Source organism: Hyperolius riggenbachi, chromosome 10 (assembly GCF_040937935.1).
Source record: "Hyperolius riggenbachi isolate aHypRig1 chromosome 10, aHypRig1.pri, whole genome shotgun sequence".
Lineage (NCBI taxonomy): Eukaryota > Metazoa > Chordata > Amphibia > Anura > Hyperoliidae > Hyperolius > Hyperolius riggenbachi.
Genome location: NC_090655.1, coordinates 183651354 through 183675508, shown reverse-complemented (window position 1 = coordinate 183675508; position 24155 = coordinate 183651354). Strand labels below are relative to the sequence as shown.

Below are 24155 nucleotides of genomic sequence, written 5' to 3'. Positions count from 1 at the left end.
TGTTTCAGGTGTGATTCAGTCACTACTACAACCAAATAGACCAGGAGCACTGCCAGTCAACTGGTATTGTTTGAAAGGAAATAAATATGGCAGCCTCAATTTACCACTGACTTCAGTTGCCCTTTAAAGGAAAGTTCCAAAGTAATTAAAAACAAAAGATCTGGTTCCACCAGCCCCCGGCAGCTAGAGCTCACGTAGCCTGGAGTGTTCTGCACAGGGACAGGGACTACTGTGCCTGTGAAGAACACTCCAGGCCATGTGGGAGCGATCGCAAGAGGCTGCGTGCTCGCACAGGTGCAGATCTCCAATGGAGGGGGTCCTGGGACACCAGAGCTGCGGCGAGGGACATATCATCTGCCAGGGGCTGGATGAATCCCTGGGTAAGTAGATTTTTTTTTTTTCCTCGGATGTGTCTTTTAAGGCCTTGTTCTTATTGAGTGCATTCAGAAATGTATTTAGGTGCATGATAAAAAAAGACCACATGCATTGATGCGTGTTTCAGTGTGTTGCGCTTTTTTTAAGCAGACCCATGCATTTTACATGCTCTTGAACGTGTTTAGCATGTTTTGCTTATTTGATGTAGCACTTGTCAATGAAGATTTGTTTTCTTTTGAAAATGTTTTTTTTTTAAATTAGTGGTAAAAACGCATCTCCAAAGCGCATTGCTAAGCGCTTCTATGCACTAAAAGAGCACATCCATTCACTTGCATTGCTGTGCGCTTCACAGTGCAACACACAGAAATGCATGCAACACCACGTTTCTCACAGACAGTAAAGCGGCGCATAGATGTGAACGTGGCGCATTAGAATCAGTGGAAAAAGCTCTACTTAGCAAAGCGTACAGCAATGTCCCTAGTGTGTGCAAGGCCTAGCTGTACACCAATTTTGTAAAAGAATTGTCACGCAAAGTGATCACATACTTTTTTTTTAGGTGCCTTTGACAACGTTTACAGCTATCCCCCAAAGTCTGCTGAAACCTGTTAGCAATCAGACATGTGGGAAAACTATGCTCAATCGCTGTTGTTTTCTACCACCACAGATGCTGGCAGCTTGTCCTTTCCCCTCCCTTTTCCATAGAGCACAATGAGCAGCAGAGAGCCCAACAGCATGTTGAAAGGCTGCTTGAAATGATCATGGAAAATTATCTCAGATGACCATTATTGCAAGTTTATACTGAGAATCCCCATGAAGAAATGGACTAGTCCAAAACCTGACAGATTTGTCAGATTTTCCCTACTTAATGAAAGGGACAGCAACACAATAAAAAAAAAGTAACTTATAGTGCTTTACTCTGGAAAAAAATGTATATCTTATTTCTATACAGTATATTTTAAAAATGTTTCACAAAGGTTAGCCTTTAAAGAGAACCCGAGGTGGGTTTGAAGAATATTATCTGCATACAGAGGCTGGTTCTGCCTATACAGCCCAGCCTCTGTTGCTATTCCAAACCCCCCTAAGGTCCCCCTGCACTCTGCAATCCCTCATAAATCACAGCCACGCTGCTGACAAACAGCTTGTCAGAGCTGGCTGTGTTTATCTCTATAGTGTCAGTCTGCTGCTCTCCCTGCCTCCTGCAGAACTCCAGTCCCCGCCTGCATCCCTTCCCTCCCTGCTGATTGGAGGGAAAGGACAGGGGCAGGGACCGGAGCTAAGCAGGAGGCGGGGGAGCAGCTGAGACTGACACTACGGATGTAAACACAGCCTCACAGCACGGCTGTGATTTATGAGGGATTGCAGAGTGCAGGGGGACCTTAGTGGGGTTTGGGATAGCAACAGAGGCTGGGCTGTATAGGCAGATCCAGCCTCTGTATGCAGATAACATTCTTTAAACACACCTCGGGCTCTCTTTAATTGTTGAATCTATGGGTTGTATGCACTAAACTGTGTTATGCTGGGAATACACCATGAGTTTTTTCAGCAGATAGCTGACTCGATAGATATTTTCCGACAGGTCCGATCTGATTGTGATCGTTTTATGATCGGTTTTCTCATAGAAGTGAATGGAAATCGATTAGGAAAAGAATTGGAAAATCGATCAGACAGTAAATCTGCTGAAAAAATGTATTCCCAGCATTAAGCAGAATTACATGTGTAAAGTCTTACACACATGTACAGCATAACGCATTGCATGTAAAGAACTGCATTCTGCTCAACTCATTATGCGGTAAGACTTTTCTTACATTATTCTGCGTAACACATTTTAGTGCGTTCACCCCTATATGTGTTATGTAAAGGAAGAAAGTTCTAATGCCAATCTGACTGTTTACATATTCCAAACGATGCTGGAATGTGACTGGGTAATTATGCAAAATGTTTCAAACCTGTTCCTGTATGTTTCTGTTTGTTTTGGCTTTGCTTGTTATGGATAATAAACTGATTGTTGCATTTTGTGTCTACACTTCACAAGGTTTGATACTTCAGTCCTTGGGAAATCATTCTCTGGAGAATAACAGCAACCATATTGAAAATAAATATGTATGTATATATTATATTGTACTGTAGTATGTATACGTAGATGCAGAGCGGACCAGTGAGAGTCGGAAAACTAAAATAGTCTTTTGCTTATAAATTCTTCATGATGTACCTAACTGCAGGTGTGATGAAGGCTTAAAGTGAACCCAAGGTGAAAATAAACTGATGCGATAAACACTTACATATTTATCCTCCTACTCCTAAAATTGACTTTTTTTTAAAAGTACCCCAGGGTTTTCTTTTATATTTAAACATTTACAAAGCAGATAGAATGTTTTACGGTCTCTAATCAGTGTCAACCAATTAAGTGTCCCAGAGTTAAAAAAAGGCCAATAGTTCATGTATTTTTATCTCCCCCTGCCCTCAGAAGTTGTATTCTGCCAGGAAAACTTTTATTGCTGTAATTTGCTTATCAGTGATGTTTACTATATTCCCTTCAAGCTACTGCCAAGATGGAAGCTGTCACTTCCATGCCTAGAAATTAACTCTTTCAGGCAGCAAAATAAAACAAGTAGAACAGCCTGGTTATTAATAAGTTCTGTACTGTACATACACATATTTATCTCATCAAGTCACATATCGCCTTGGGTACACTTTAATTGAACATGAAGGCATGAATCATAAAGGCATGACTAGAGAAGTGATGAAGGTGGGATCAAGGTGTGACTGGAGGTGTGATGAAGGTACAGCTGACGTTGTGCTGCCTGTACTGTCAAGCTACCTCCTATTCAATACAGGCCCATGGTAGAGGGTGTGGCTCAGACCACCAGACATTGCATGGATTGTACATGAAATCTGACTTAATTTCTTTCCCAACAAATGGACTATCACACATCACTATAATGTTTACTTATGCGCATCAACTAAACACTGTCAGATGTCTGTCACCAGAAAAGAATGGATAATGTGACTGTAACACAAGAAACTTACTTATTTCTCCTTGGAGGCTTGATATTTAAGTTACATTTGTATGACACGATGCTGGAAGATAGAATGTGATGGTTGTGATGGATAGAATGTGATGATATCTTTGATGGATGCAGTCAGTTATAAAATCCTGAGGGGAGTTGGTTAGATTTACACAGGCTCAGGGGCATAGCAATAGCCATAGCAGCCCTGGAGCACAGGGGGCCCAGGCGGTAATGTATTCAACCATTAACTTTCTTGTGTTTCTCCAACCTCTGACTTTGTCTCAGTGAACTATGTGCAGTGTTGATTGCATGAGAATGTAAATTGCCCAATTAACTTACATCCATAGGGTAGGGGCAGGTGGCATTGCTTAAGAGTGTTTACATCTAAGGGCCCCATGAAAGTTTTGCTATGGGGCCCCATGATCTCTAGCTACGCCACTGCACAGGCTTCTTAAAAGTGCTTAACTGCTGTCCCAGTCCCAAAGAAGTTAAGGAGATAGGAAAATATTTAATGGATCTGCTATGCTATTCCTTTTGGGTGTTCATTTGTATGACATAGGGCTCGATTCACAAAGCGGTGCTAACCCAGTAAAAGACTTTAGGCGTGATAACCATTGCACCATGCTGGTGAAAAGCCAGTTTAGGTGGGATAAGTTTAGGCGTGATAAGTTTAGATCGCGCACAAACTCCCGTGCGCAAAGCAGCGCCATTAAAATCTATGCGAAGTGCACCAGACTTTGCTAGCGCAAAACTTTTGATCAGCTGTGCACTGCGGTGCTAACCCAGTTGGTGCTTAAACTTATCACGTCTAAACTTATCACGCCTAAACTTATCATGCCTAAACTTATCATGCCTAAACTGAGTTTAGGCGTGATAAGGGGCTTTTCACCAGGGTGCTAACTGTTAGCACCACTTTGTGAATCAAGCCTAAAGTGTAAAGAGAATGGGTATGTGTCTCTTTTACATTACTTCTGTCACTATTGTCAAAGTTTTAGAATATACATATGACTCTGCACTGCTAAAGGATATTTCCAGCCCACCCCACCATCAGCCTTATGCTCGATTATATTTCCCCTGAACAGCCAAAACATTAAAAATAGCTGCCTAATATTGTGTAGGCCATCTGAAGGTGTCCTGCGGTAACTGGCATTGAGACGTTAGCAACAGATTCTTTTAGTTCTGTAAGTTGTGAGGTGGAGCACATGGATTGGACTAGTTTTTCCAGCACATCCCACAAATAAGTGGTGAATTTGGGAGCCAGAGAAAGCATGATTCACCAGGTCAGGCATCCTCATTCCATCACTCCATGGTCTGATGCTCATAGGCGCCGGGTTATCATCATAAGTAAAGGGAGGGGGGTTGGAAATTACTGTTAGGCATAAATAGGGATAAGGTTAGTGTTACGAGTAGGTAAGGTATTGATGGGGAGGGTTTGTGTGAGAATAACATTACAGAGAGGGATAGTGGTACATCGGTATAACTATCTATACTCTACTATTGGGGATAGTAGACTAACGGTAAAATTACCAATATCCCACCATCGGGATTTCCACACGCCCATTTTCCCAGGCACCCGTTTTAAATGTATGTAATTAATGTTACTCACTTCACCTGTCAGTGTTTTTAATGTTGTGGCTGACTCTTCAGTGCAGCCAGGGCTCTCACCGCACCTCATTCTTGCAGTATTGCTACAGGAAACTGATGGATGTAACTGATTCCGCTGCAGAGAGAGAATCATGCTGTGGTTACTTTTATGTATTGCTGGACCTATAGCCTTTTCTAATACATTAGTATTGTGTATGAGTGGTTGCTGGCAAGCTGAAGATATTCATGTGTATCACATGGCTTTGTTAGCAAATGTAGCAGAAGTATTTTAAGCATGCCCAAGTGTAGCCTGTATATGCCAATCATTTTACAGGACATACACAACCATGGCCAGCCATCTTCTGTCTTTCACATGATTTGCTACTACAACCCAAAACAGGATCATCCACAAGGCAAACTTAGGCAGGTGCCTGGGGCCTAGTGGTTGTAAAGCTCCCCACCTTCTTTGACCCCTCTCCACCTTAGATTACCAAAAGGACCATAAGGGGGAGCCAAAACTACTATCTTATTTATTTTTTTATTTATTGTATTTACAAAGCGCCAACATATTACGCAGCGCAACATATTACCTTGCCTAAAGCCCCATTTTATCTCAATCCATCCTTGCTTTAACCCCAAGTAAAAACTTTTTTTTCTGGTCTTTTAAAGGAGTAAATAAGACCTAAATTCCAGATATGGTTTCATAGCACTAATTATTATGTCTTTGAAATGCTCATGTGTGAAGTCTCCATTCATGTCAGTATACACGAGATGGTATGAATGGCGACATGGTTTGGGGTGGTGAAGAGTAAACTGCGTGCAGTGCCCATATAGCCATAACCTCCCTAGACTGCATACTTGTACAGCCATGTCATTTTTGGGTGTTCTCCCTTTAGTCAACTATGGAGATCAATGCAGAGGTGAAGTTATAGCATTACTAAATACCTGGTTTAAACGCATCTGCACTGCTGACAGACAACTAGCAAATGCCCCCCAAATGGCATATACCAGCGCTGGGCAAACTACGACCCGTGGGCCGTATCCAGTGAACAAGGTGAGTTTCAAATGCCCAGCCGCCCACTCGCAACTCTGCAGGGAGTATACCAGAGATGAAAAAAAACAAAAGATTTGATATTTACCCGGGGCTTCCTCTAGCCCCATTAAGTATGAAATATTTAGTTTTTTTCATCTCTGGGTCACTTTAAGGAATGCAGCCGTGGTCCGCAGCATGTGGCCCAGGACGCTTAAAGTTTGCCCAGCCCTGGCATATACTCTTTTCCAGACATTTAAAGTCCATGTAAAAGAGGCTTCAAAAGTTTATAAAATTTTAACACACAATAGTTTTAAATACACTTGCCTTAATTGGTATTAATTAAATTCTAATTTATTTCATCATTGCAATATAATGTTATGGAAAATGATAGGAATAAGAGAAATCCCATGATCGTAGTTAATAATATGGTATACAATGCATATACACTATGGTATACTGTACTGGAAAATTGTTGAAGAAATCTAATCTTCTAATACTTGTTTCCTGGGTTCCTGTGTGGCTCATTAAGTGTTAAAGTTTATTTCCTACGAAACTGTAGTGAATGTCTATATTTGACTCATAGGCACGTTCTCGTGTTTACAAGGCGTTAATGTACAGGATGAAGGATGATGAGCCTGTGGTACAGCCTCCGCATACAGACACATTGCCACGCCTAAGGCAACCCGCCAGCCAATCAGAGAGCAAAGCTGAGGATTATAAGGCACAGTCCCGTCTACTGCAGGACAGAGACGAACACAACTACAGGAAAGATAGAGAAAGCATCTGCAAAGACTGTAGCTGCAAGGTGAATGCTGGACTATTTTAAGTGGTGAGTGTTATTTATCAGATATCTCTGAATGCTGCTCAGATCTGGGATGATGGCCAGAGTATGGAAACACTGAGTATATTTTACATCAGCACTCCATAACATCCTCCCTATTGATAGATGTGTATGGTGCAGAGACTCCAGGTCCTCTGCAGTACTGCTATGTAAAACAGACCATTATTGAAAAGCATGTATAGATAGATAGATAGATAGATAGATAGATAGATAGATAGATAGATAGATAGATAGATAGATAGATACATAGATAGATACATAGATAGATAGATAGATAATATATAATAATAATAACAATAATGTCTTTAGTTTCATGAAATTTGTTCTCAAAATTCTTTAACTTCCTTTATAATTTCCCAGATAGTGTCACAATGCCGAGGTCCCCAGCGTGCATCCACCATGGCATTGGTGGTCTTTTATGGTTATAGTTATCTTGATATTTGCTTTGCTGGAGTAACTAATACCTATGCTTTCAATAGTACATTTCAGTGTGGTTGCATATTTCTTCTTAGTCTTGTCTGTTGTGTAATGAGAACAAAATTTGCCAATGCCAGATTTTAATGTACGTTTTCTGTAATAATGGTATAAAAAGTTGCCCAGTGCTGAAACCAGTTAGACACGTTTTGGATCGTTAGAAGACAATGATGCTGTGCATAAAAAATTGACTGGCTATAACTTGCTGCTACAAATTCATGTGATGCAGACTGCTTAGTCTTAATATCTTTGCTTATGCTAAAAATTATTCTAATAACATTTACTGAAGGATTTATTTACAAAATGAACAACTGTGCTTACGAGCACTAGTCTAAATATTCTATCAGATAGCTTACTAAGCTTGTTCTATATCTTTTATGTCAAGCAAGACTTTTGCAGCATAATTTTTTTAAAAGGTTTGTCATGTGACCTGGAGCGGTGTAGATGAAGATGTTAACAGCAAGCTCTGTCAGTGGGGCTACTGCTGCATTTTGCCTTGGCATCATTCTGCTGTTCGGCCTGCAAGAGGTTAAATACAGGCTTAGCTCTCTGTAAATTGCAGCCTGACGGTAGCTATATAATGGTGGATTCCTGCCAGAGCAGGATCATCCACAAGGCAGCCTAGGCAATTGCCTGATGCCTAGCGCCCAGTCCTGGCCTCACCCACTTCAACTTTCCAAAAAGACTTCATGCAGAAAAGAAGGCTAGAACCTTGCTAGTAATATTTTTATTACCACCCATCTGAATGATCAATGTATGATTGATTTTAAATATAGATTGGAAGCATGATCAAGAGCAGGGGTAAACTTTTTCTGATTGGGAAGTGAGCTGAAGAATAACTGTATTGATTTGTAGTTCACTGAGCAATATAGGTAGTCCCCAGTTAATGAACAAGTTAGGGACTGTAGGTTTGTTTTTACGTTGTGTGTAAATCGGAACAGATACATTTATTTTTTTATAAAAACTATGGCACTCCCATCACTCTTATTACTATATTGCAATATTAAAGCGGACCTGAACTCAGAACTTCCTTTCTGCTCTAAAAGATAAGCAACAGCATATTAACCATTACAGAAAAACATTTCTTTGTTACAGCTGATACAAATCATGTAATAAATCTGCAGTATGTCTACTTTCTGCTTTCATTTAAGCAGATATGAAACAGGAGTTAACATCCTGTGTTTACAAATTATCTGCTCTGCCGAGGCAGCCAGCTGATGCAGCTAAAAGATCAAATTACAGTTGTGATTAGTCATACATGAGAGGGGGATTACACAGGCTAAACTCTCTAAATATATACAGGGTGCATGTGCTATATTTTCCTTCTGTCCTGTGCAAGAGTCCAAGTCAATTTTAATGTGGTTTCTTAGTGTCATGATATTGTTACCTTGTCTAAGTTAGTAATTTCCTGCAAAACCATGGCTGTCATATTCCCTTTAAAGTGTTTTAATATGTTTTTAATAAAAAGTAATCTTTAACATTTATTTTTCTTATATAACATTTCTTGGCATATGTTCTGAGCGTGTGATTGTTATTCTAGATACAAGGAATTCTTATCATAGAGGATGAAGTTTATCCTTGCCTTAGCTTTTGCCGCTGTGCTTATTGCAGCACTGGAATCCGTAAGTCCCACGTGTGTCTCAGGTGTCTGTGTATACACACATATACACACATATACACACACACACACACACACGCACGCACGCACGCACGCACGCACGCACGCACACACACACGCACACACACACACACGCTACACACACACACATACACACACGCGCACACACGCACACATACACATACGCACGCACGCACACATACACATACACACGCACGCACACATACACATACACACACACACACACACATACACATACACATACACGCACGCACGCACGCACACATACACATACACACGCACGCACGGACACATACACACGCACGCACGGACACATACACACGCACGCACGCACACATACACATACACACACACGCACGCACACATACACATACACACGCACGCACACATACACACATGCACACATACACATACACACATACACACACACACACACACACACACACACCTACACACAGTACAAACATACACGAATAAACACACATACAGAAACACTTTTAAATAATCCAGACAAATGCACGATCAGACTTTGTAGTTAAAGCAAACTCATTTCCTTTACCAGATATCTGGATAAGTTATGTGAAACGGAAAAGGGTACTTTCACACATTTTGGGCCTGATCCAATTTACTTTTTCTTTTAGGTGATATTTTCAGTCACATCGATCAATAAAATGCCTTTTAAAGCCACCGGCAAACAAGAATAATTTTGACAGTACTTTTTCACCTACTTTGGTACTTTTTCAATTGCAGAGTGCAGAAGATAACAAAATTACCACCTAGGAGAAAACTTAGGAGAAAAAGTGAATTGGATCACACCTTTTGCGTGTTAACGGACACTGCTTTGTGCACTGAAACATGGTGCGATTCAAAGTCTATGAACAGTTCACATCTTATCAGTTGTGACTGATTCTATTGTTATGCAAGAACCTGCAGTGGGTTGCTAGAGTCGCACAATATTTTTGCACTTAATGTTAGTAAATGAAGGTGCACATTGGTCAGTTGCTTTGTTGCATGTATTGCATTAAATGCCACCACAGATATTGTTTTTGGTTGCCTTAAGTGCACATTATAACGCAACACTCTGGTATGAAACTAGCCTAATTAACTTAAAAGCCCAATGCTAAAAACACTTCATGGCACAGTATTGCCTTCTTAAAACAAGAAATAACTATGCTGTGTTCCTTTTTTTCTTTCTCTGCCTGAAAGAGTTAACAATCGCATATGCAAGTGACAGTTTCAGTTTGGGTCAGGAGCGGGTTTGACTACAGCATAACCCTCACTGATAAGGAATTGCAGCCATAAAACACTTTCCTAGCTGTAAATGGTTTCTGAGATCAGGAAAGAGATAAACAAGGGTCAATAGTTTAAAGATTGTAGCGCTGGCATACTTCAACAAATGTGTCATTGAGAAGAGGCCATGAAACAATAAAAACTTTAAAAAGTAGATTTAAATATAAAATAAAACTGTGGGACAACTTGAAAAAAACATTTTTAGAAAAAGCAGAATAGATACAATTGTTAATCTCATTAGTTTATTTTCACCTTGGATGTGATTTAATCCCATCAGTAAGTTATCTCCAATATTTTTTTCTACTTTAAAGTTCTTATGGTAAATCATATATAAATCTAAGCAGTAGTAAATCTGCCCATAGATTTGTGTCAGAGAAAAGAATGACTGCCCCCTGGCTCTTCCTCTGCTACCAGACACAGTGTCTTGGCTCAGCAGAGGGTTTATGTCTATGGGCAAGGGAAGGGGGAAACCAGATAATAGGCTTCCACTGCTGGCAGAATTATTTAACTAAAGGGTGAGTAATAATGATTGGGAGAGATTCTCTAACCTGCCTGACCAATATTTACCCGTAAAAGCTGGGAGTGATAATAATCTACTGTACCCATGGGTTCAACAGAAATGATAGGATCATGCATTTGTCTTCTCCTGTCTATAGATATTTTCTGATATTTAAAGGCATAGTGAAACATTTAGAAGTATTATACAGTTAGCAGTACAGTTAATAAATATACAAACACTGGGGGATGGGAACCGCGATAAATAATGGCTTTTATAAACAGCACATACTGTATGTAATGGAAAAAAAAAGTATTTTAATAAATCAGGCTATTTCTTTCTTTTTCAGAAGCCTCTCAGAAAACCAAAAGGCGATGAAGGTAGGAATTATATGTGCTTTCAATGAAATACAATTGTTATTTAGGATTTAGGGATTCACCAAAAACCTTTATACTTTTCCTTCCTTTATATATCCTAATCATGCGCATTGTAACGATACCCCCAGCAAACACAATAATCATAGGGCACCCTGCAGCACCCCTCCATGGGGGCAATGAGGACCTGCTCCTCCTCCCTTCCCCCTTGCAGAGGAAGCACAGCGGAGCTGTATAAAAATATTAACCTGCTCCCGTTGTATCGGGTCTATTCTTATTTGCTGTGTTGCATGCCCGCCCCCCATGCATGACATGTGATCAGGAGCCAGATGAGAGCAGCATAGATCGCGTGGCTGAAGGAAGGAAGAGTAGACCCGATGCCACGGGAGCAGGTGAATATTTTTGCAGAACTCCACTGCACTCATTCTGGAAAGAGGAAGGGAGAAGGAGCAGGCCCCATAGCCCCTAAACCCCACTGTGGTCTCGAGGGTTATTTTTCCGCACTTGATCCAACTTATCACAAGTTTAAGCTTATTACCAAGCAGCCACATATGACTTTTTTTTTTACCAGATTTCAAACAATTTGAAATTAAATACTAACAAATTATATATACCTTTTTAAAACAATGATGATCTGCATTGTGGCCTTGTTGATCAGATCAAATTATTGCTACTCAAGCAAATGTACACTTGTTTTCAGAGAGGGAAAAAAGCAGCAGCAATGAAAGTGTATTTTTGTATTATATTTATAGTGCAAATGTATTTCTGATTCACAGTTATTATCTTTTCTCCACAGAATGTGTCTGCTTACATGGAGGAACATGCAGTTATTACAGACTCAGCAGCAGACCGCACCGATGTGTGTGCCCCATATACTATACAGGACAGCACTGTGAAATAGGTACTGCTTTATAACAGTGAAATTCTGCACACTTTTATATGAATTTATCTTTCACTTGCTCCATTCTTCACAAAAATTCATTTTTATGAGTATTTTTTTGCAATGACTCTTTTACAGACTTGAAATCTAATTGTTACAAAGACACAGGAAAGGATTACAGGGGTACTGCATCAACAACCACCCACAACTATGAGTGCTTGCACTGGGACTCTCCACGCATAAAAGATCAATACTTCAATGCCAAGATGAAGAACGCATTACAGCTCGGCCTGGGGAAGCACAACTACTGCAGGTAAATATGCCATAAACAGCCTTTTAAATAGATGTCACACAAATGACTTTGGGCAAATCAGAACTGTAGTTAATTACACATTTATATGCTTGATACGCCTATATCAGTTAATAATGTACTTCCATCCATGTAGCTCTAAGGGAAACTACATGAAGTGCCACTGGAATGGGCACTCAATAGGAATGATATTTACTATATTTACTATTATATACTTTTTTGTCTTTCACAAGTTACAGCCTGCACAAGCGGTAAACACTCTCTGCAGCCAGATGGCTGTCTCACCTACTTGAATGAGTCTGGAGATAATTAGGGAGACAGATTATTTGCTTTTTAGTTAAAGGGGAATTATGTAATCTCTAAAGGAAACCAGAGATCTTACATTACAAGCAATCGATACTTACCTGGGGCTTCCTCCCGCCCCATAAACGAGTGTCACAAGTCCCACGCCGTCCTCCCGTGGTCTGCCGTTCAGCCACGTTCAGCCCCGGTAATTGCTCCAGTTGGGTCCAGCCTGGGTCTTCTGTGCATGTGCGGATGGGATAACTGTAATAACGGCAGACAATGGGAGGATGGCGATGGACTCACACGTGTTTATGGGGCTGGAGGAAGTCCCAGGTAAGTATTGATTCTTTGTATTATAAGATCTCTGGTACACTTTAAAGCTAACAGAAGCTTCCCTTCTTTGCCATTTTAAGTTCAGCAGGGAATGTGGATAAAAGAAGATTTGAAAGTTCATTTTAAGTTCCTCGATTGTACCTAGTGTTTTCAGTAGTGGTAATGCTGATTTCAGCATTCTTTCAAGTACATTATAAGCAAGAAAAAAAAAGTAAGCTGTAATGTGAATTATGGCTATAGCGTTGCTCAGTGAGTAATTTGGGTGCTGGCAAAAGACAGAACCCAAATTACGATTAAAACAGCACAATTTGGTCTCAAGCAATAGCTGGAAGACGAATTGCAGCTTATCACCACTGGAGGGGGAATAGTAATTCCCCTAAAATAAATAGTAATTTAATTTAATCCACTAAATAGTAATTTAATCCCCTAAAGTAAATAGTAATATTAGCACCTTGGAGAGGAAATAGAAATTAATGCCGCCGGGAAGTTTGCCACACTAGGGTGAACCGTTTTTCGGCTTGAGGCCCCCTGCACACTGCCAATCCGATTTGCAACTCCGATTTGCAATTCCAAATTTTCCCTAGATGCTATCAAAACAAGAAGTAAAATGCACAAAAACACGCAACAAATCGGAATTGCATGTAAAATGGCGTCAAAATCGCAAATCGGAATCATATGTAGTGTGCAAGAGCCCTCACTCTGCGCCCAAATTTCCCACTGCCCATTTTACATATATGTGAAATGCTATGGTTTTCACCATCCCTAATGTCATTATTATGTATCCCTTATATATATATATATATATTTTTTTTTTTACAGAAACCCAGGGAATGGGATGAGGCCGTGGTGTTACTACAAGGGACCAAAGGGTGTTTCCACTATGTTTTGCCAGCTTCCCAAATGTGAACCAGAAGAAACTATAGATGACACCAGAGATGACACCCGGGAAGAAGTTACAGAAGACACAACAGAAGGAACTAAAGGTTGGTCACAAGATTTCAGCTTTTGCTGTTAGTGATGTTTCATTTTATTAGCCTACATTTCCTAATGTACTGAACCTTTTCCTGTTTCCAGCAGTCTTGAAGTGGCTAAATGTGACATTATAGACCTAATGTTGAATATCCCACTAATTAAATAATTCAGTTACCTATTATCTTGTAAATAAATCAGTGACCTTAGTTTCTTTTTTTAAAAACAGAACCTTCTTGTGGTCGTCGCCAGAACAAGCTGTATAAAATCGTTGGTGGTTTGAGTAGCCCAATTGAATCGCAGCCGTGGCTTGCCATGCTTTACCAAAAAAACCGGAGAGACAGAAACCAGCAGTTCTTTCAGTGTGGAGCAAGTCTGATTCATCCCTGCTGGGCAGTCACCGCAGCCCATTGTTTTCCTGACAGGTAAGCGATTGCCCTACATGCTTTCCCACAGCTCCAGTAATGTCATCTGAGATAGTACATTTTTCTTTGCAATGTTTGGAGAGAGCGCTCCACTCACTCTTGCTGTTTTACCTCATTACGGAGGACAATTTGTAGCAATATATTTACAATACAAATAGTTCACAACGCAAATGTCTCAAATTCACTTGCACATTTTATTACAATCAAAATTGTAACAAACCAGTATAACTGTACTCCCATTAAAACCAATAAGCTGATCTGAGCACCACTGTGCATAATAACCCACACAGTCAACTATAGAACACACACTTATGCATGGTCATCCTCACTGGCATACCGTAAACTGTCCCTATGCTTCAAACATGGCCTGCTAAATGTCCTTAATACAGAACGCCGTACAAATGATGCATATACCAAGTTAAAGTCCAATCCACAGGTCAATAACTATGTTTAAATTTGGACCGGGTGTGATTGCAAACCTGAATCCCACAAGACCAACACAGCAGACTGCATATGTGAAGTATGTGACACTAATTACTTCAACCTAAGATCCACTTCAATGTGCACTTGCACATTTATATAAGTTAAATAGTTCCATGGCTTCACAGTCTCGTTGTAGGCTGGGCAGGAGTAAAACTGTGTTTAAAGGGAAGGTTCAGGGTGGCTGCTAAAAAAATAAAAATGCCCATCCACTTACCTGGGGCTTCCTCCAGCCCGTGGCAGCCAGGACGTGCCCTCGGTGCCGCTCCGCAGGCTCCCGGTCCCCTCTGGTGGCCGACCCGACCTAGCCAGGCCGGCTGCCAGGTCGGGCTCTTCTGCGTTTCAAAATGCGCCTCACGGGGGTGCGCTGACGTCATCGGACGTCCTCCAGGCTGTACTGCGCAGGCGCAGAACTACTGCGCCTGCGCAGTACAGCCCGGAGGACGTCCGATGACATCAGCGCGCCCCCGTGAGGCACATTTTGAAACGCAGAAGAGCTCGACCTGGCAGCCGGCCTGGCCAGGTCGGGTCGGCCACCGGAGGGGACCGGGAGCCTGCGGAGCGGCGCCGAGGGCACGTCCTGGCTGCCACGGGCTGGAGGAAGCCCCAGGTAAGTGGATGGGCATTTTTATTTTTTTAACAGCCACCCTGAACCTTCCCTTTAAGGCACATTTCCAATATTTGCGATAATGCAACAATCACCATGTACACTAACCCAAACTGATCAACTGAATCAGATAAGCAGCCGACCTATAAATTACCTGTTGTCAAACTCATGGTAAATTTACATCAAACTGAACTCAAAGATCTAATAGTTCATGAAAATCATGCAAATAATAACTGATGGGAATCAAGCTCTAGAGCCAAGCCCAGGCAACTATACAAGCTATAATGGCACTGTGCTACCCAGCTACAATAAACCTTAAATCTATTTAGTTTCCAAGCATTTACAGTAGCTCTTTGCATTATTTGACTGTGTGAATCCTGTTTGTACATGTCAGGTATAATGTCCTAGTACATTACTCATATTACTTAAAGTGACACTGTCTCAAAAAGAACTTATGATGTAATTAATTGTATGAGTAGTACAGATAATTCATAGAACATTAGTAGCAAAGAAAAGTCTCGTATTTTTATTTCAGTAATAGTTTTTTTTTTTTTTTTATAACATAGCATCATTCTCTAATCTTTACAAATCTAACTCTATATTTTAAATGATGAAACTGAAGAGCTGACCATTTGAACTTCCTGGCAGTAAAACCTTAAACAAAAAAAACAGTGAGAGTCAGGTTGAGATAAGTGGTTCAGAAAACAACACTGTACCCGACCCAAGTTGGGTCGAGAGCTCAGAGTAGCTGTTTTGCATAGATAACAACTGAAGTTTCTTAACTCTTCCTGTACTGGAAACGATATGAGACTCATATCTGTGCTACTAATGTTCTATTTAGCTGTACTACACATACAAATCATTATATCATAAGTTTATTTTCACTTCAGATTCCCTTTAAGACTTAGAGAATCTGTATTGTTAAAATCGCACAAAAGTAAACATACCAGTGCGTTAGGGGACATCTCCTATTACCCTCTGACACAATTTCGCCGCTCCTCGCCACATTAAAAGTGGTTAAAAACAGTTTTAAAAAGTTTGTTTATAAACAAACAAAATGGCCACCAAAACAGGAAGTAGGTTGATGATGTACAGCATGTCCAAACATAGAAAATACATCCATACACAAGCAGGCTGTATACAGCCTTCCTTTTGAATCTCAAGAGATCATTTGTGTGTTTCTTTCCCCCTGTTCTCATGCACTGAAGTTTCAGGCTGCTCGTTTCTTCCTGCAAACAGCTTTGCCCTTGTCTGTAATTCTTCAGTATGTGAAAGCCCAGCCAGCTCAGAGGACGATTTATCCAGCTTGTAAAAGATAAGAGAGAAGCTGCTCTAATCCTAAATAACACACAGGCAGAGTGCATAGAGGGGCCTGGAAGGGGGAGTTCATAGCAGAACCACAACACTGAAGAACTTGGCAGCCTTCCAGACACAGGCCGACAAGTCTGACAGGGGAAAGATACATTGATTTATTACAGAGACAGTGATAGTATAAAGTGCTGCAGTAAGCCAGAACACATCAGAATAGCTTTTTGAACTTGTAGGATGATAAAAAACAGGATGCAATTTTTGTTACGGAGTCTCTTTAACTTCATTGAGTTTGATATTGAAGTCCCCATTTTGTATTCTTTTTAGTGAGTTTCTTGAACCCAAGAACTATGCTGTCATTCTGGGAAGATCTAGCCTTGTTGAAGAAAATGAATTCCGAGAACAGAGGTTTCAGGTGGAGAAAATAATCCGCCATGAATATTACAGCGATGAGACAAGTGCATTGGACAATGATATTGGTAAGAACTGGCAAAACAAATGGATTAACTATTGACATTAATCTAGCTTCATAAATGCTGACACAGAAAGTAAAACGTAGGTAAAATATTTTTAATAAGTTATAAATCACTAGTTTATTGTTAAAGTGGAACTACAGCCAAACATTTATTGGAAGGCGGAAAGTTACATTGCCTCACTGGGGAGATTCCTCTCAGTTCAGGCCTAATGGTTATAAAGATAATGTTCACTTTGTCTGTTTCCCCTTCAAATAAGCATACGGTATTTATGGACATTTCTGTGTTTTTAGAATTACTTAATTTGTGCAATCATTTCAAGAAAAAGCAGGCATAATGAAAATTTCTCTCTAAAGCCTCATACACACGTATGAGGCATGTTGGCAAGCATGGATCGGCGCCCAATCTCTTGCGGCGACACTGCAGGGCTGAGTCTGTCCAGGGGTGCAGGCTGCAGGCTAGCGACATGTTCTGTTCCTATGTGGGGGGCGGAGCAGTGTGGTAGGGATGCCAGCGGAGTAAGTGGGATGAACAATGCTCTTGGTCTTCGCTCGGCCGGCACGATCAGCCAGGGGGCCGAAAAGGGATGGGGCCTGCTGTACACATGCTGTATTCTTGGCAGAGGCGGCCGTTATTGAGTTTCATCTAGTGTATGTACAGAGCTTTACAAGCATGAGTTCATGCATGTCTAGATGACAGTGGTTATTTTAGCAGGCAGCAAGGCGTCATCTTCCACCTGGGACACATACGGAACAAAATAACTCACAGAGGGTTTAGCTAGAGTTCTGCTTAAGTGCCAGCAACAGAGTAACTTTCATAAAAGATGCAGCATATATTACTTAGCATATAAACAGGACACTGTATGCCTCAGCTACTAGTAATTAAAACAAATTATTTTTGCTTTTGTTTCTTAGCTTTGTTGAAGATACGTTCAGATTCTGGACAGTGCGCTTCTATGACAGATAATGTACAGACTGTCTGTTTGCCGTCAGCTGACCTTAAACTACAAGGCGGAGTACAATGTGAGATTGCTGGATTTGGAAAGGAATATTATGGTAAGTTAGTAAGAATGTTTGCATTTTATCTTATGTCTGTTGCATTATTATACAGTATTGCCACTTTGGCTGGATTTCCCACTAAGCATAGTAGGCTGATGTGTAAGGATACCATTAATGGAGGATTTCATCTAGAAGAGCCTCTTTCATAAATACATGTGACCACAAGGGCTCCCTTCACGCTATTGTCCAGCCCCATGACACTGTAACTTTAAGCAGGAGCCCATTTATTGATACTGTACATGTGCAAAGTGAACTGCGGTGAGTGGAGCAGATGTTCAGAGCACCGAGCTCCAGCTACTATGGAAGTTTTTGATTAGCATTTAATACACTTTTAAGTGCCTATGCTTCTGTTAAGTTGTCTACATTATACATACTTTTGTGACTTTTCTTTCCTGTAGATAATATTAAATACTCTGAAACCCTGAAGTCTTCCATGGTTCAGATCATCCCTCAGGATGTATGCCAGTCTGCAGACTATTATGGGAAACTGATCAATAACAATATGTTTTGTGCTGGAGATCCTAACTGGAAGGTGGATGCCTGCAAGGTGAGGCTAGAGTTACTACAGCACTGCTTTTACTGTAAATATGCCCTTCACCATCAGTAAAATCAAAGATTTAAAATGAACCTGAAGAGACATGTGACATGATGAGATAAACATATACACATATAATATTAGCTCTACTAAGCAATTATGTGAAGTACCTTTCTGTTTTTTTCAGTACGGGAAGAGTTAAAATACTTGAGTTGTTATCTATGCAATAGAGCTTCTCCTACCTTGCCAAGAAACAGTGAGGGACATCTTGAGATAAGGTTTTACTGCAGTCATTAGTTACATCAGAGTCATTAGTTACACAGCTTAAAAAGCAGAGTGTTGATTCTAAACTGCAACTATGACAGTAAGGTGCATGTTATAAATAAAAGCGGTACTTAAGTATTATACCGTGCAGTAAAAATATATTTACTTCTCTTGCAAGATTGAACCATCTTTAGAAAGCTGAACGTCTTGGCTTTCATTTGCACCAGGTTCCATGTCGGCAGGTCACATGGTTCCCGAATTAGTGGGTTTTGAAGGAGAGCTATCCACTGCATTCGGCTGTCGCTGTTACCATTAGAAGCCTTCGGTCTCTTTAGTGGGCGGCCAGTATCTTTAATGCCTAGTGCCAGTCAGGTTAATAATTGATGAACTCTAGCTCCTGTTTATCATCCCCTGTCTTGTCCTCAGACTTGTTTACTCCAGCGCCTCCTGTATCCCACCCGTTGTCTCCTGCGCTCTGCTCTGTTCTGTGTAGGGTTGCTGTGCAGAAAGCTGTCCTGTTTCTGCAAGTATATTACCTGCCCAGGCCCCTGGAAACAGATGTTATCACTACACTTACAGTTTCTGAGTTGGTTCTGCCGGGATCACTGTGATTCGTTTCTGCAGGCAAGAAGGGGCAGCCTCCCAATATAGAGATCCGGAGGCTTCTAATAGTAACAGTGACAGCCAAGTGTAGGGGGCACCCCTCCTTCAGCACCCACTTATTCAGAAACCGTGTGTCATACCGACTTGGGACTTGGTACAAATGAAAGCCAAGACGTTCAGCTTTCTAAAGAAGGTTCAACCTTGCAAGAAAAGTAAATATATTTTTAACAGGAGGCTCCCAAATGTGCTGGACGGTATAATACGTAATTACCATAAAAGCTATATGGCTCTTTTCTTTGCTACTAATGTTCTATAAATTAACCATACTACACATACAATTCATTATCTCATAAGTTTATTTGCGCTTTAGTGCCACTTTAAACATATAGGTGGCTGTAACAATTGCCTGATGTTACCATATTGCATCTCTGCTTTTAATGGCTCTGCCATGAAATGACATAATAGGCATTTCTTGAAATTTCCAAGTGAACGAGACAACAAATGTCATGTTTGTGGTTTTCTTTTAAGAAACTGTGGACAGGAGATTATTTTTTTTTATCTACAAAATAAATGAATAGTGGCCCTTGTCAGATTTCCACTGTCTCCACATAATGGGCCTGATGCAGTAAACTCTGGTAAAGTGGCTGCCCGCAGGGAGCGTATAGCAATTTTACCATTACTAGTGCAGCGGGAGCTAACCCTTAGTGCCACACATGTTCTAGCATGTGCTCCCCCTGTGCTAGTAACGGTAAAATTGCCATACGCTCCCTGCACATGACAACTTTACCAGATTTTACTGCATCAGGCCCTATAAGTCTGGCATAGTGACAGCAGTATCTGAGAGTAGCTTTACCTATGCTGCACACAAAATCAACAAGGACGCTAATAAGCCAAGCTGGGCTTTCCTGTTTATGCCCCTCCCAGTACATGGCATATTTTGAACATGGTTTAAATCCTCCACAGTCATGATCCACCACCCTTGAATGTTCGTAGGGCTGCTTTCGATAAGATAGGATGTAATGAAATTATTGACTGTGAAAAATCCTGCTTTCTTTAATCAAAACCAACAAATATGTCAAAGCTGATATGCTTCAAGAGCATACATTTGAAGTGTAACCACAGTCAGTGTATTTATTTTCTTTTGAATGCAGTTATTGACTTATCTTAGAGCACAGTGGGGAGTGCACTTCAGCATAATCATATTAGGAAGCGAATAAGGCAAATAAGCAAAGTGAGTTAAAGTGGATCCGAGATGAACTTTTACTCATTGCATAATTGTGTTCCTTTCCTATTGTTTATAGGGCATTCCTCAAGCCAAATACTTTTTTGTTTTTGTTTTAATACTCTAATTCCCTATAAACTAAACAAGCCATGCCCACAGGTTTTCAGAGAGCCAAGGCATTTTCAGACAGTAGCAAGGGCTCATGGGAGCTCAGTCTGGGCAGGAGGTGGGGGAGGTGTTACTAGCCAGAGATTTCAAAGGCAGAGGGGAGGAGGGAGGAGGAGGGGGATTAGGTTTTTTTCACAGGCTGAGTGCTCAAGATGCAGATAAGCCTGCCTCTGTGTAATGTTTACAAACAACATGGCTGCTGTCGTATCACAGGAAGAAATACTCATATTCTATTGATGCTGTTTGCAGCTAGATTTGCTGTGTAAACTATCTAAACTTTAGATAAGATATATAGACAAGTTACTTGTAATAGTTCGTTTTTCATCTCGGATCTGCTTTAAACACAACTGGCTTTATCCTTGGATACCCCTTTCACTGAAGCCAGTGTCTCTATGTGGCCTGTTTACTAAACATGTAGGCTTAGTATAATGTATTATTAGTCTGTTTTTAATTCCACATTTAATGATCTCTTCCTCTGTTTGCAGGGAGATTCTGGTGGTCCTCTGATCTGCCGGCACAATGGACAAATGATGCTCTATGGCGTAATCAGCTGGGGAGATGGGTGTGCCAAGAAAAACAAACCTGGTGTATATACACGAGTTACGAACTACTTGAGCTGGATAGAGAAAAACATGGCAGATGTAGACAATGTGAGAAGCAATATTCCAAATCGATTAAATAAAGCCAAGGTGTGAAGATGGACATTGGCACCTTCGTACCTATCAAGCCTGTTTCTTTGAAACCACACCGTAGGCCATGACAAACAGGTGTATGTATCTCTCTGTATGGGTGAGCATGTTTGCAGTTCTTTCTCAGTTCCATCAGCCAGAAGGAGGACAGTATTTTACCAGCAGGGATGCTGCAGCCTTCTTGCCTTTACACAAGGATACAGCAAACAGGAGAAAAGATGTTGCAGAATATGGACAGTAAAATGATGCATGCAGCATCCTTGCTTCTTAGGCTTCTTCCCAGAGTCTAAATGTCTTCTTGCTGTTTTTGACATCACCAAGGACTGTGATATATAATTTAACTTTTGCAAGACACCCATGCACATACATCCTAAAACCTGACACTGATCGTGATGGCCATTATTCTGTTCCTCAAGTGTAGGTATTTCATATATTATTTGCAACTCATATAGTTTAGGCTTATTAAGTGATATGGGTTTTATCATCGTATTTGAACTGATAGCACATTCAACCACTGTACAAATAGTGCTGTGTTAACATAAACCTTTCCGTGTAAATATTCCAAACAGGGAATAATAATGATAGCAACACTTATCACTGCAGATCTGCATATGAAGCCTCCCCACCGATTATACGTGAAATTAATGAATAGATTTTTTATTTTTAAAAATACTGCTGATATCATTATCACAAACCTATTGCACATTTACACATTCCTTTACTGGAGAGAAGGCAGGCTGAGAGTACAAATTACAGCAGCGTGCATATTCTTATTCTAACAATTGAAACCACCACCAATTTAAACCACATATATGTTTGTAGTTCTTTCCCAGAAACATCTTTTGTTATTGATTCTGGGAACATTTTAGAGATACTCGGCCTTTCCTATTCTACGGAAAAGGTGAGGACAAGCAAGAGGTGTCCTGATGCGGGGACTACTATAGTAGGAAACAGAGGTGATGTTAGTGGCAGGTCACTAATGATGTCTTCAGTGGTGTTAGCGGACACCTGTAGTCACACTAATTTTCTGAATTAACATTCTGACCAGCAATCAAAAATCTAGTGTATATATAGAGCTTATAGGCACTGGAAATTGGGAAGAAAAGGTATATAGGAGAAATTCTTGTTGGAGAGGAAGGCGCAAGGAGGATCTAACCAATCTCAGTCCTTTTAACTTGGTGGCGGTGACTAATGGATCAATTTAGAAAAAATGCAGACTTCAAATAAGGGTGTATTGTGGCTAAATAGAATTTTATTTTTATGTATTTTTCCCTTGTGAATGTGAATGTAGCTTAACTTATTTGGCATATAATATATAGTTTTGATTTTTTATAACGGTTCAATACATTTAAAAAGCTCTCACTGTCATAGGCCATTATAATCCCACAGCATCATAAATCCTAATACCTCACTTTCAGCTCTGAAAGTCTGCAGCACAGAGATGCGCAGTATTATGTAGCAATGAGGTGCAGCATCTTTCATGATGTCAGGGATTGATAATGGTCACTGTATCAGTTCTCATCTGGGTATAGCCACTAATGGAAGTGGTGTGAGCTTTGCACATATGAGGTCAGTAACTTATTCATTATTTATTTTAATTATGTAAGTTATGTATTAATAATTATTATTATTATAATTTTCATTTACTTATAGAAAGAATCAATGTCTTTCTTGCGATTTATTTAAATCAGCAACATTGGCAACATTTGTTATTGGAGACCAATCTAAAAACAATTAATGAGAAAAATGCTTACGACAATCGCTGCTCTTACATTCATCCACTGAAAAATTATGCCAGGTTCAACTATCGGCAGTAGTCTAAATGTGTTATAATCTTATCAATTTAAAAGATTTGGCTGTCATATTTCCAAACTATAGCAGAAATTATTAGAGAAATTCCCCAGAGAAGCATTATGAAATGACCAGAATTTTAATAATTGTATGTGAAATAAATTCTGAAATATCAAATTCAGCCTTTTATAAACATCACTTTTCTTTAATTTGTTTGGCAAAATCGGAAAGGTGATTGCTTATTGCTGACCACTTTGTAATTTTACTAATGTATTATGTTTATCCTAATACCAACTCTCCGCTGACCCCTTGTGGTATAAACACTACAAAGCAAGCCAAACACAAGTTGGTTCTAACAACTGATAACTTCTCAATGTTACTGTTTTAAAACAATGTTTTTGTAAGAACAAAGTCAATATCATTAGCCACTTTTCTAAACAAATCAGCTTTAAATCTGTAATTTTGCAGATGAAAAAGGATAGAGCTGATATATGCCTAGTAATCAAGTTGATGGGCTGGTCCCATAAACATTTATATTATTTCATATTTTTATTTATTGATATTAATGCCATTTGTATTGTATTATATTATTTTGTAATATTTTATTTTACTATTAATAAATTGATTTGCCTTTATATAAA

At 40.1% G+C, this 24155-nt stretch overlaps 1 protein-coding gene across 1 annotated transcript; it reads left to right on the top strand.

Moving 5' to 3' along the window:
• The first annotated feature begins 6583 nt into the window (after positions 1–6583).
• PLAU (plasminogen activator, urokinase) lies at positions 6584–24155 on the top strand. Its single transcript, XM_068255361.1, has 11 exons — positions 6584–6829; positions 8856–8937; positions 11090–11120; positions 11911–12015; positions 12133–12307; positions 13742–13905; positions 14121–14316; positions 17039–17190; positions 18099–18239; positions 18641–18789; positions 21520–24155. Exons 2-11 carry the CDS (start codon positions 8881–8883, stop codon positions 21727–21729), a joined length of 1380 nt encoding a protein of 459 aa, XP_068111462.1. The 5' UTR covers positions 6584–6829; positions 8856–8880; the 3' UTR covers positions 21730–24155.